The sequence below is a fragment of the Sorex fumeus genome, unplaced genomic scaffold, assembly GCF_029834395.1.
Source record: "Sorex fumeus unplaced genomic scaffold, SorFum_2.1 ptg000014l, whole genome shotgun sequence".
In the NCBI taxonomy this organism is placed as follows: Eukaryota; Metazoa; Chordata; class Mammalia; order Eulipotyphla; family Soricidae; genus Sorex; species Sorex fumeus.
Genome location: NW_026606071.1, coordinates 37,724,571 through 37,737,424, shown reverse-complemented (window position 1 = coordinate 37,737,424; position 12,854 = coordinate 37,724,571). Strand labels below are relative to the sequence as shown.

The window sequence follows — 12,854 nt, the reverse complement described above, 5'->3', positions numbered from 1 at the left end:
TGTGTGGACTTGGTTTCTCTGCAATTGAGGATCTGAAACTCCGGCAAAACATTAGTAAAATCTGAATCAGAGGGCTGGAGTGATAGCACAGTGGGTAGGGAGTTTGCCTTGCATGCGGCCGACCCAGGTTCGATTCCCAGCATCCCATATGGTCCCCCGAGCACTGCCATGAGTAATTCCTGAGTACATAAGCCAGGAGTAACCCCTGTGCATCACCAGGTGTGACCCAAAAAGCAAAAAAAAAAAAAAAATCTAATTCAGACCAGCTTTCTGGGGAATCCAGACAGACATACCAGGGTTCCTCTCTCATGAAGGTGGAAAGCATCCCACAGTTTCTCCCCAGAGAAGAAGGCAATTGTGAGCCAAGTAGGCAAGAAGGCCAGAGCACTTTATTCAGGGTTCACATGCAGGATTCTCTAGTATTCATCCCCCTCCTCCTCATCCCCCTCCCCCTCAACACTATCCATGCCCACCTCCTCGTAATCCTTCTCCAGGGCGGCCATATCCTCCCGGGCCTCGGAGAACTCGCCCTCCTCCATGCCCTCGCCCACGTACCAGTGCACGAACGCCCGCTTGGCATACATCAGGTCGAACTTGTGGTCCAGGCGGGCCCAGGCCTCGGCGATGGCGGTGGTGTTGCTCAGCATGCACACGGCCCGCTGCACCTTGGCCAGGTCTCCCCCGGGCACCACCGTCGGGGGCTGGTAGTTGATGCCCACTTTGAAGCCCGTGGGGCACCAGTCCACGAACTGGATGGTGCGCTTGGTCTTGATGGTGGCGATGGCGGCATTGACATCCTTGGGTACCACGTCGCCCCGGTACAGCAGGCAGCAGGCCATGTACTTGCCATGGCGGGGGTCGCACTTCACCATCTGGTTGGCCGGCTCGAAGCAGGCGTTGGTGATCTCGGCCACCGACAGCTGCTCATGGTAGGCCTTCTCGGCCGAGATGACCGGCGCGTAGGTGGCCAGGGGGAAGTGGATGCGAGGGTAGGGCACCAGGTTGGTCTGGAACTCGGTCAGGTCCACGTTGAGGGCCCCGTCGAAGCGCAGCGAGGCCGTGATGGAGGACACGATCTGGCCGATGAGACGGTTGAGGTTGGTGTAGGTGGGCCGCTCGATGTCCAGGTTGCGCCGGCAGATGTCGTAGATGGCCTCGTTGTCCACCATGAAGGCACAGTCCGAGTGCTCCAGGGTGGTGTGCGTGGTCAGGATGGAGTTGTAGGGCTCCACCACGGCCGTGGACACCTGAGGGGCTGGGTAGATGGAGAACTCCAGCTTGGACTTCTTGCCGTAGTCCACAGAGAGTCGCTCCATGAGCAGCGAGGTAAAGCCAGAGCCGGTGCCCCCTCCGAAGCTGTGGAAGATCAGGAAGCCCTGGAGGCCTGTGCACTGGTCAGCCTGGGGAACAGAGGCCGGGAGTAATGGCATCAGAGCTCCTGCTGTTTCATAGAACCTTGCCAGACTTTTCTAAGAGTTTCTAAGGGTGTTTAGCAGGGGCAGAACCAGCCTCTCTCCTCCGGCTCCTCCATCCTCTGAAAACCAGCTAAGCTCTTGAATGTAGGGGACATGCATTTTGTACCCTGCCAGTCCCGTCCAACATCGGAGCTGAGCTGATTTAACCTCGCAAGCTCCTTTGTGTCTCCAATGATTACCGCAATCCGGGGACCCAATGCCAACCTATGCAGGAGCCCAAAGTCCAGCACAACACCTTGTGCCAGTGCTGTGGTAATCCTGGCATCTTCAGAGAACCCTCCTCTGCAGCCTCACGATGCCAAGTAATACGCTGGCAATGCCTGTTCTTTGGACCTTCATTCCTTCTCTCTCTTACCCCCCCCCAATCTGCTAAGGGCTTACTCCTGGCTCTGCACTCAAGAATCACTCCCAGTGGGGCTCAGGGGACCATATGGAGTGCCAAGGGTAAAACTAGAGTCAGTTGTATGAAAGGCAAAAACCCTACCCACTGGACTATCTTTCTAGCTCCATTATTACTTTTTTTTCCCCTTTTTTGATTTTGGAGCCACACCCGGTGATACTCAGGGCTTATTCCTGGGCCTGCACTCAGGGATCCCTCCTGGCAGTGGTCTGGGGGGACCAGATGAGATGCTGAGGATTGAACCCTGGTCTACCACTTGCAAGGCAAATGCTATACTATCTCTCCAGCCACCCGGACCCCCATTCTTTTTTTTTTGTTTTTTGGGTCACACCCAACAATGCACAGGGGTTACTCCTGGCTCATGCACTCAGGAATTACTCCTGACAGTACTCAGGGGACCATATGGGATGCTGGGAATCGAACCTGGGTTGATTGTGTGCAAGGCAAACGCCCTACCCACTGTACTACCGCTCCAGCCCCAAGGACACCCATTCTTGGCCAGACAGCTGCATGTATGCAGAAGGTCATCCTAAGCCAGCTGCTATGGGAGGTAGAGGGGACAGCCCGCTCCAGGGTGGTGCCTCCCCTCTGTCCTGCCCCATCCTTGCCCAGGAAGCTGTCCCAGGATGGAAGCTGCCCTTTCCCCATCCGATGGCTTCCGTGGCCCGCCCCAGCCTTCTCGCACCAGCTTCCGAATCCGGTCCAGCACCAGGTCAATGAGCTCCTTGCCGATGGTGTAGTGCCCTCGGGCATAGTTGTTAGCGGCATCTTCCTTGCCCGTGATCAGCTGCTCTGGATGGAAGAGCTGGCGGTACGTGCCCGTGCGAACCTCATCTGCAGTGATCAGAGTTTGAGAAACACCCTCCCTCCTCCAGGAGCTGAGGAGCCCCGGGTACCCCATGGGGATGGAATCAGCAACTCCCCCATGCTACCCTACGGGATCCCCGTTCTGCCCTGCCTTGCCTTCCAAGTCCTCCCAGGTGGAAAGGCAAGCGGGTGTGGTCCAGCCCCAGGGCTGCAGTTGGACTTCCAGCTACCGGCGCCTTCCAGCTGCTCTCCAGTTCTGGAGATCCCGCTGCGGCACGGGGTCAAGGCCACGGTAAAGCCTGAACATCACTCACCGATCACAGTGGGTTCCAGATCCACAAACACAGCGCGGGGCACATGCTTCCCCGCCCCAGTCTCGCTGAAGAAGGTGTTAAAGGAGTCGTCCCCTCCCCCGATGGTCTTGTCGCTGGGCATCTGCCCATCGGGCTGGATCCCGTGCTCCAGGCAGTAGAGCTCCCAGCAGGCATTGCCGATCTGCACGCCAGCCTGCCCCACGTGCACAGAGATGCATTCACGCTGAGTGGGCAGAGAGCAGAGAACACGCTGATGTGGGCAGCAGAGGGGCCCGCTTGACCACAGCATTCACCCCCCTTGAGGGCTGCTCTGAGCCAGGAAGGACGTTCCTGCACTTGGTTCTCCTGGCCCTGGTTCTCCTGTCTCCCAGAGCTTCAGCCACTCACAGTCTTTGCTCTAGGGGCTGAATGAAAACTCAGGCAGAGGCCGGAGTGACAGTACAACAGGTAGGGTGTTTGTCTTGTATGTGACTGACCTGAGTTCAATTCCTGGCATTCCCTATGGTCCGCCAAGCACTGCCAGGAGTAATTCCTGAGTGCAGAGCCAGGAGTAACCCCTGAGAATTGTTGGGTGTGACCCAAAAATTAAAAAAAAAATTTTAATTAAAAATAAAAGAAAGTCCGGCACAGCCATAACACCAGACCCACAGAAACCAATCTCGTAATTATCTGGCTCTTTGCAGAAATCCAAATTCATTATATGATTCTCATAACCAGCTATAGAAAACAAAGTATTTCACAATGCCTTTTCAGCAATTCTGATTGTTGGGGGTGAAATTCTAAACAATAATGGTGCATCTTTTGTCAAAATAATGAATGTAATCAATGTAGAGAAAAGTTAAGTAGAAATCATCTGCCTCACAGGCATTGGGAGGGGTGGGAAGGGGGAATATTGGGGTTCTTGGTGGTGAAAAATGAGTTCTGGTGAAGGGAAAGGTGTTTGATCATTGTATCACTGAGACTTAGACCTGAAAGCTTTGTAACTTTTCCAACAGTGATTCAATAAATAAATATAAGAAGAAAAATAAATTAATTTAAAAAAAAGAAAGTAAAAAATGCAGTCAAGCAGAAGATGCAGGTGAGTGTCAGATTAGTGACTTGTGTCATTCCTGAGTGCAAATTCAGGAGTAACCCCTGAGCAATGCCTGGTGTGACCAAAAAAGGGCTGGAGCAATGCACTGACTGCAGGAGGACTGCGTTACTCCCAGAATGCTGCAGGGAGTGAGAACAGCCCCTCAAGGTGGTCCAAACACAGAAAGAAAAGGGGGGAGGAGCAGTAGGGAGAGAGGACAGGGGTTAAGGCTCTTCCCTGGCATGTGGCACTGGCTCTGTGCTCAAGGATCACTCCAGGCACTGCATGGGGGACCACATGGGGTGCCAGAGATTGAACTCAGGTCAGCCACATGAAAGGCCAGTGTCCTACTAAATATACTGTCTCCCTGACCTCCCAGACTAAATCAAATTTTATTTTATTTTACCAGAATAAATTAAAAAAAATTAAGAGAGGCTGGAGCAATAGCACAGCGGGTAGGGCGTTTGCCTTGCATGCAGCTGATCCAGGTTCAATTTCCAGCATCCCATCATATGGTCCCCTGAGCACCACCAGGAGCAATTCCTGAGTGCATGAGCCAGGAGTAACCCCTGTGCATCCTCGGGTGTGACCCAAAAAGAAAAAAAATTAAGAGCCAGAGAGATATTATAGGCATTAAGGCATTTGCCTTGCATAGGGCCGTTCCTGGTTCTAACCTTGGCACCACTGCATACGACTCCCAAAACATCACCAGGGTTGATCTTGGGCATAGAGCCAGGAATAATCTCTGAGCACTACCAGGTGTGGCCCAAACTTCCCTTTCCCAAAGAAAAATTAGTCTATTTATTGTGTGTATATGCGTGGGGGCGGGGGGGGGGGCGGTGTTTAGGCCAGACCTGGTGATGCTCAGGTGTTACTTCTGGCTTTGCACTCAGGAATCACTCCTGACAGACTCAGGGGACCCCTATGGGATGCTAGAGATTGAACCCAGGTCAGTTGCATGCAAGGCAAGCTCCCAGCCATTATTTTTATTTTATCTTATTTATTTATTTTTTGCTTTTTGGGTCACACCTGGCGATGCACAGGGGTTACTCCTGGCTCTGCACTCAGGAGTTACTTCTGGCGGTGCCCAGGGAACCATATGGGATGCTGGGGATCGAACCCGGGTCAGCCGCTTGCAAGGCAAATGCCCTACCCGCTGTGCTATCTCTCCAGTCCCTTTATTTTATTTTTAATATTTTTGGAAAACAAAAGATTCTAGTCTTGCTCAGTGACTAAGCATTTGGGGGGAACATTGAGGGGCTCAGTGAGTCTGGCAGCATGTGATAGTCAACCACCCCAGCCTGGTAAAGAAGTGAGGCGCTGTTGGTGAGGGAAGCAAGACCCAGGGGTAGTTTCTGGGACTCTGAGATAAGCAGGTTAGAAAGGCAGAAGGAGCTCTAGGGCACATCACAGCTCAGAATGCCAATGAGAAGGGGCAAGAGGACCCGCGATGGCTGTGCACATCTGGCCCTTCCCCTTCTTGGGCGTGGAACTGGGGTGCACTGAGGTCGGGGTGAAATTTCTTCACCAGCTAATTCAAGGTTGCTGCTCAATGAACTCTTTCTCTCTCTTTTTTTTTCTTTTTGGGCCACACAGGGGGTTACTCCTGGCTCATACACTAAAGGAATTAATCCTGGTGGTGCTTGGGGGAACATATGGGATACTGGGACTCGAACCCGGGTCGGCCACAAGCAAGGCAAATGCCCTACCCGCTGTGCTATCACTCCTTCAACGAACTCTTGAAGCAGGACTAGACTAACTTGTATGGTTTGAGGAAAGACCAAGATCCTGGGCTGAGAGATAGTACAGGGGCCTAGGTGTTTGCTTAGGGGACAGAGCCGTAGTATAAGGTGCTTGCCTTGCAGGCAGCTGACCCCGGTTAGATCTCCAGCACCCTTTATGGTTTCTTGAGCCCCACCAGGAGTGATCCCTGAGTGCAGAGCCAGTAGTCACTGGCTGGGAGTAGCCCCAAACAAAACAAAACTAAGTGCTTGCCTTGAATGCAGCAGACCTGGGTTAGATCCCTGGCACCAAATAATTTCCTGAGAGGGGGACTGAAGTGATAGCAGAGCGGGGAGGGTGTTTGTCTTATACACGGCCAACCCAGGTTCGATTCCCGGCATCCCATATGGTTCCCCTGAGCATCACTAAGAGTAATTCCTTGACTGCAAAGCCAGGAGTGATCCCTTAGCATCACCAGATGTGACCCCCCCACACACACCAAAAAAAAAAAAGCCAAATTATTTCCTGAGTACTACCAAGTTTGACACCTGAGCATAGAACTCAGAGTAACCCCTGCACCTCAAAAACAAAAGTAATATGAGAATAATACCCAAAGATAGTAGAAACCAGGGCAAGGAGGACTGGCTCATGGTAGGAAGCTGGCTACAGGAGAGGAAGGGGAGTGCAGTTAGAACAAAGAAGGGACCACTATGAGAAGGATGGTTGGAAATTATCACTCTGGACACAAACTTAGTGCTGAAAGGAGGTAAAGGGATATGCATGAGACCCTTTCTTTCCTTCCTTCTTTCTTTCTCTCTTTCTCTTTCTTTCTTTTCTCTTCCTCTTTCTTTCTCTCTCTTCCTTCCTTCCTTCCTTCCTTTCTCTCTTTCTCTCTTCCTCCCTTTCTCTCTTTCTCTCTTCCTCCCTTCCTCTCTTTCTTTCTTTCTTTCTTTCTTTCTTTCTTTCTTTCTTTCTTTCTTTCTGTCTGTCTTTCTTTCTTACTTTGTGGGTCACACCTGGCGATAATCAGCGGTTACTCCTGTCTCTGCACTTAGGAATTACTCCTGGAGGCACTCAAGGGACCATATGGGATGCTGGGATCCCAGGTTGGCCTTTGCAAAGCAAACACCCTATCTGTTGCACTATCATCATTCTGGTCTGCATGATACCCTTTCAGTAATAGTACTGCAAACCGCAGTGCCTAAAAGGAAAAGGGGAAATAAGAGAGACAGACAGATAGACAGACACACGGAGAAGAAAATTATCTGCCTTAGAGGCAGGCTGGGGGTGGGGCCAGAGGAAAACAGGGAACATTGGGGGGTGAAAAATGTCCACCGGTGAAGGGATGGGTATTGGAGCATTGTATAGCTGAAAATCATGGGGGGAAAGGAGGGGAGGAATGAATGAATAATAAGGCAGACAGGCTTGCTTTATTTTAATGGTTTGGCCCTTAGTTCTGGTGTTTGGGCAACACCCAGCAGGACTCAGGGACTACTCCCAGCTTGCGGCTCCCAGCAGTGTGTGTAGGGAGGGGGAGGGAGGGAGTAGAGTTGGGTGGTGCCAGAGATCAAACCGGGCTGTCAAATGAAAGAGTATGTGCCCATAGAAGGACTGCACTCCTTTGTGGAGTATAAAACAACATAACACGAGGCTGACACCTAAGGATAGTAGATACACGGAACAGGTAGATTACTCCATAGCTGGAAGCCTGCCTCATGAGCAAAGGGGGAAAGGCAGCTGGAACAGAGAAGGGATCACGAAGACAATGATGGCTGGAGGAACCGGTCAGGATGGGAGATGTGTACAGACAGTAGATAAAGGACCAAACATGATGACCTCTCAGGGCCTGTATTGCAAACTATAATGCCCAAAAGGAGAGAGAGAGAGAGAGAGAATGTGGAATATTGTCTGCCATGAGTCAGGGGGAGGGTGGGAAAGGGGGGGTATACCGGAGATATTGGTGGCAGGGATTGTGCACTGGTGCAGGGATGGGTGTTTGATCATTGTGTGATTGTAACCCAAACATCAAAGCTTGTAACGATCTCAAGGTGATTCAATAAAATTAAAAAAGAAAAAGAAAAAAAAGAAAGAGTATGTGCCTCAGTTCTTTGAGTTATCTCCTCTATCACCCATGGCACCAAAAAATATCTCCCTCACCGGAAAAAAGCAAATTAAGAAGAAGGATGGTATGATGTCACATATATATGTATATATATATATATATATATATATATATGTATACATATAAATCTTTAACTTGTAAAATGATGATATCATTTAGAGATTCATTAGAGATGAATTTACTATTTGGCTATAATATGTGTGTTATGAAATAGAGCCAGGGAAAGTCATGACACCAAATAGGGAATAAAGCTCTCTAGTTGTGGGGCCAGAGTGATAGTAAATCATGGATGGCACTTGCCTTGCACACAGCGGCCCCGGGTTTCATCCTTGGCATCCCAGAGGGTCTCTGAGCCCTGCCAAGAATGATCTCAGAGTGCAGGGCCTGGAGTAAGTCTTAAACACCACAGGGTGTGACCCCGAAAACAAACAAAGAAACAAAAAACTCTCCAGTAAAAGGGGGAAGTAAAAGTAATTGAAAAGATTCTCTATCTTTTATTTTCATGAACTAGGTGGCAAGTGGTCATTGTATTGTTTTTCATACCTTTCTGCATGCCTGAACTATTTCTCAACTTTTTTTATGGTTTGAAGGTCACGCCAAGCTGTGCTCGGAGTTTACTCCTGGCAGTGCTCAGGGGACCATATGTGGTGCCAGGAATGAAAGGTGTTGGTGACGTCTAAGACAAGCACCAGGAGGGCTGGAGAGATAGTACAGTGGGCAGGGAGCCTGCCTTGAACGCGGATGACCCCAGTTCCATCCCTGACATCATACATGGCCCCCAAGCACCACCTGGGTAATCCCTGAGTACAGAACCAGGAATAACCCCTGAGCATTGCCCAGGGTGGCCCCAAAGCAAACAAATTAAAAAAGATAAGCGCGTTAGCCCCTACTATCTCTCCAGTCCACATTCCTTAGGAAAGATTCGATTGTCTCCATAAATTTAATACTTCACTGACATTCTTTTTGTTTTTGTTTTTGGGTCATGCCCAGTGCTGCTTGAGGCTGACTCCTGTCTCTGCACCCAGGGATCACTCCTGGTAAGCTGGGGGACCACACGTGAGGTGAGGACTGAACCTGGATTGGCCATACGCCTTAGCCACTGTACTATCTCTCTAGGTTCTTTTCTTTTCTTTTCTTTTCTTTTCTTTTCTTTTCTTTTCTTTTCTTTTCTTTAAGCACAGAGGTTAACTCCTGGCTCTGCACCCAGGAATTACTCCTGGCAGTACTCAGGGGACCATATGGGATGCTGGGAATCGAACCCGGGTCGGCTGCGTGCAAGGCAAACGCCCTACCCGCTGTACTATTGCGCCAGCCCCCTCTCTAGGTTCTTTTAGTTTGTTTTTGTTCGTTTGTTTGCTTGCTTGCTTTTTGGGTCACACACGGCAGTTACAGGGGTTACTCCTGGCGGTGCTCAGGGGACCATATGGGATGCTGGGATTCGAACCCAGGTCGGCCGCGTGCAAGGCCGCTGTGCTATCACTCCAGCCCCTGTACTATCTCTCTAGCCTAGTCACGGACATTGTTTGTTTGGGGGCCACACTCTCAAGTTTGTGCTCAGGGCTTAGCCCTGACTCTGTGCTCAGGGGTGACTCTTGGTGGAGCTTGGGGAGCATATGGGGGTGATGGAGATTGAACCTGGATTAGCCCTGGGCACGGCTATGCTATCTCTCCCGTCCCTTCACTGACATTCCTGTCTAATACCCACCTGGCCTTCTTTTTTGTTTGCTTGTTTGGGGCCATACCTGGCTGTGCTCGAGAGCTACTCCCGGCTGGTGGTCAGGGTCCCAGGGGCCACATGGCGCCAAGCATGCATTCCAGCCCCAGGGGTCACCTCCTCCCTCACCCCTTGACTTCTTATGAGTTTCAGATGAGTGGGGTTCATCCCAGCCCAGAGCTTCACTGCCTACCTAGGCAAGCCCCAAATTCTTTTTTTTTCTTTTTGAGTCACACCCGGTGATGCACAGGGGTTATTCCTGACTTTGCACTCAGGAATTACTCCTGGCGGTGCTCAGGAGACCATATGGGATGCTGGGAAACGAACCCGGGTCGGCCGTGTGCAAGGCAAACACCCTACCCATTGTACTATCTCTCCAGCCCCCCCCCCCCCCCAATTCTTTATAGCTGAGAAGAGCCTCCTCAGGGCCCAGAGAGTTGGGAAGTGATTACTCGATTCATTGATTTGATCCTCCAGCACCACAGTCCCCTGAGCACTGCCAGGAGCAACCCCCAAAGCACTGAATGGGGAGTGATCCCCAAGCACTCTTAGGTGTGGTCTAACAAAATAAAGTAAAACACAAAAAAATAAGAGCCCCTCCTGGAATGACTGCAGTGGGAGAATGCACACCGCTGGCCTGGCTCCTTGCACGTGCCCTTTTTCCAAACACCTGCTCTTGCCTCAAGGTATTCCAGAGTCACTGAGCTGAGAAGGTGATGAATGAAGCCGGGAGGAGTTAGGGACATGGGACACCTGAAATCCTCCTAGCCCGTGTTCTAGACAACCCCTCTCCCCATACCTCCCAGCCCACGGCCATTGCGAAGCCAAACACCAGCCTAACTAGGGCACCTGTGCCCCACAGGGCTGCCAGGACATTACCCTGGTGCCATCCAAGAAGAATAGCAGGTGGGGGCCAAAAAACTCAGCCCTGAGACCACACAGACTTGAGCCTCAGTCCCCACCCGCATGACCTCAGTGAATGCCCTGCACCCCCACTGCCCTGGCCCCTCTCTCCCTGCTGGATGGGGGGTCAAGATCTGGAACTGGATGAGGCAGGCTGGTGTAGAGGTTCTCTGTGAAGCGTGAATGCAGTGCTGGGCAAAACGCTTCCCATTCAGAGAGTGCTTTCGTCCAGTGCAATGCTCTAAGTACTCTACACCCAGGGTCTATATTTTTTTTTGGAGGGGGGTAACTTTTAGGGACCTTGCAGTGCCAAGGATGAAACCCAGGTTTGCCTCCTACCTGCAGATCATGCACATCAACCCTCTAGATTCTCCCTACACCCGTTCCACCCCTGGATCTTTGAATGCCCCATTTTACAGATGAGAACACCGACTCCCATGGGAGGTCAGTTCAAGGTCCTGAGTATGACTAGGACTGTTCTGAGCTGGGCAGCCTGACTCCGGCCACACTCCTAACTGCCCGCAGAAGAGACAGAGGATAGAGCAAGTGAGGGGCCAGAGAGAGAGCCCCTGCACTGGCTGAGCACCTGTTGTGCATGTGGGAGACCTGGGTTTGAGCCCCAGCACCATGTGGTCTCCCAGCATTGTCTCAATTGATGCCCCCAGCACAGCACCAGGATCACTCCTAAGCATCTCTAGAGTGGTCAAGCATTTGCCATGCATGAAGCCAACCCTGGTTCAACCCCCTACCACCATATATAGCCCCCAGAGCCCCAGCAAGAGTTGATCCCTGAGCACAGAGTCAGGAGGAGTCAGCCCTGAGCACTGCTAGGTGTGGTCAACACCTCTTCCCTCCAAAGAGTGGCCAAACAAAAGAAAATCAAACAAGATTGCGCTAGAGAGATAGCACAGCAGGTAGGGTATTTGCCTTGCACATGGCCGACCCGGGTTCAATCCCCTGCATCCCATGTGGTCCCCCGAGCATCGCCAGGAGTAACTCCTGAGTGCAGAGCCAGGAGTAAACCCCTGAGGATCGCCAGGTGTGACCCCAAAATAAAACCCAAAGTAAGATTGTAAAGATAGAGCCATTAATATATGCAAAAAAAAGAAAGAAAAGAAAAAAGAAATCACCTGAGATACTGAGCCATTAATATATGCAAAAAAAGAAAGGAAAGAGGGGGCTGGAGCAATAGCACAGTGGGTAGGGCGTTTGCCTTGCACGCAGCCAACATGGCCGACACGGGTTCGATTCCCAGCATCCCATATGGTCTCCCCGAGCACCGCCAGGAGTAATTCCTGAGTGCATGAGCCAGGAGTAACCCCTGAGCATCGCCTGGTGTGATCCCAAAAAACAAAAAAAAAAAAAGGAAAAAAAAAAGAAATCACCTGAGATGCTGATAATGGGAGAACCCCCCCAAGCCCCCCACATGGTTCCCAAATGCGAGCAAGGCAGAGGGGCTGGCGTGAGAGGACCTGTCCCAACGGCAGGCAGGTGGGGCCACCAGGAAGCTGGGATCCTTCCCCACCTTGTGCACCCTAGAGCTCAGAGCCCTGCCCCTGAGCTGGGGCCGAACCTCCCCCAAGACTGGTTTTTGTGGCCCCACCCTTCTCTTATCTGTCCCCCATGTCCCCAGGACCCAGAACTCCCGGGGGTCACACCTTGAGGCCTCTTTGGCCACCTCACCTGCCTATACATTGAAGCCCCATGATAATCGAGCCCCCCCTGCACCCCCCACCCTGTGGGCTCCCCAGGGTCCCTCACATGGGCCCGTGGGGCTGTTGGGACCCTCAAGTGCCTCCTCAGCTGACCCCTACTCACCATTCTGCCTGGAGGAGGTGCTGGCTGGAGCCTCTGTGCTTGTGTCTGCGGCTACCTGGTAGCAGGGACTGGTGTAGGGGTGCCCCGAGGCTGCCCTTTATACGTTCTCCGTGCTCTCAGGGGGGGAGTGTTGTTAGAAACGGCCCCAGGAGGGCAGGCCTGTTTGCTTGGTTACTGGTTACAGAGAAGCAGGCAAAAAAGTTGGGCGTGAACCCAAGTGGGGGGGAAGAAGGGGGGAAGGGGGCGGGGTTGAGGGAGGAGAGGGAAGGAGAGAAGGGATGGGATTGGGGGAGAAGCGGGAAGGTTTGGGAGTGGGGAGGAGGGCAGAAGGGGTGGGGTTAGGGAGGGCGGGGAGGTGGGTGGGTTGGCAGGAGGAGGGCAGAGGGAATGGAAGGGGTGAGGTGGGGGAGGGTGGGCTGTCACCCACTGGTATCCAGGCGCCCATGCCTAGCACCCGTTGCTTAGTCTCACGGCCCTGTCACCTGGGACACAGCTAGGCCTTCCCCG

At 52.0% G+C, this 12,854-nt stretch overlaps 1 protein-coding gene across 1 annotated transcript; it reads right to left on the bottom strand.

Moving 5' to 3' along the window:
• Nucleotides 1-416: 416 nt before the first annotated feature.
• Nucleotides 417-12,506, bottom strand: LOC130020987 (tubulin alpha-1D chain). The gene is made up of 4 exons (XM_056111704.1): nt 12,348-12,506; nt 2,997-3,219; nt 2,561-2,709; nt 417-1,400 (listed from the first exon to the last, which is right to left on the bottom strand). Exons 1-4 carry the CDS (start codon nt 12,348-12,350, stop codon nt 417-419), a joined length of 1,359 nt encoding a protein of 452 aa, XP_055967679.1. The 5' UTR covers nt 12,351-12,506.
• Between the last annotated feature and the right edge of the window lie 348 nt (nt 12,507-12,854).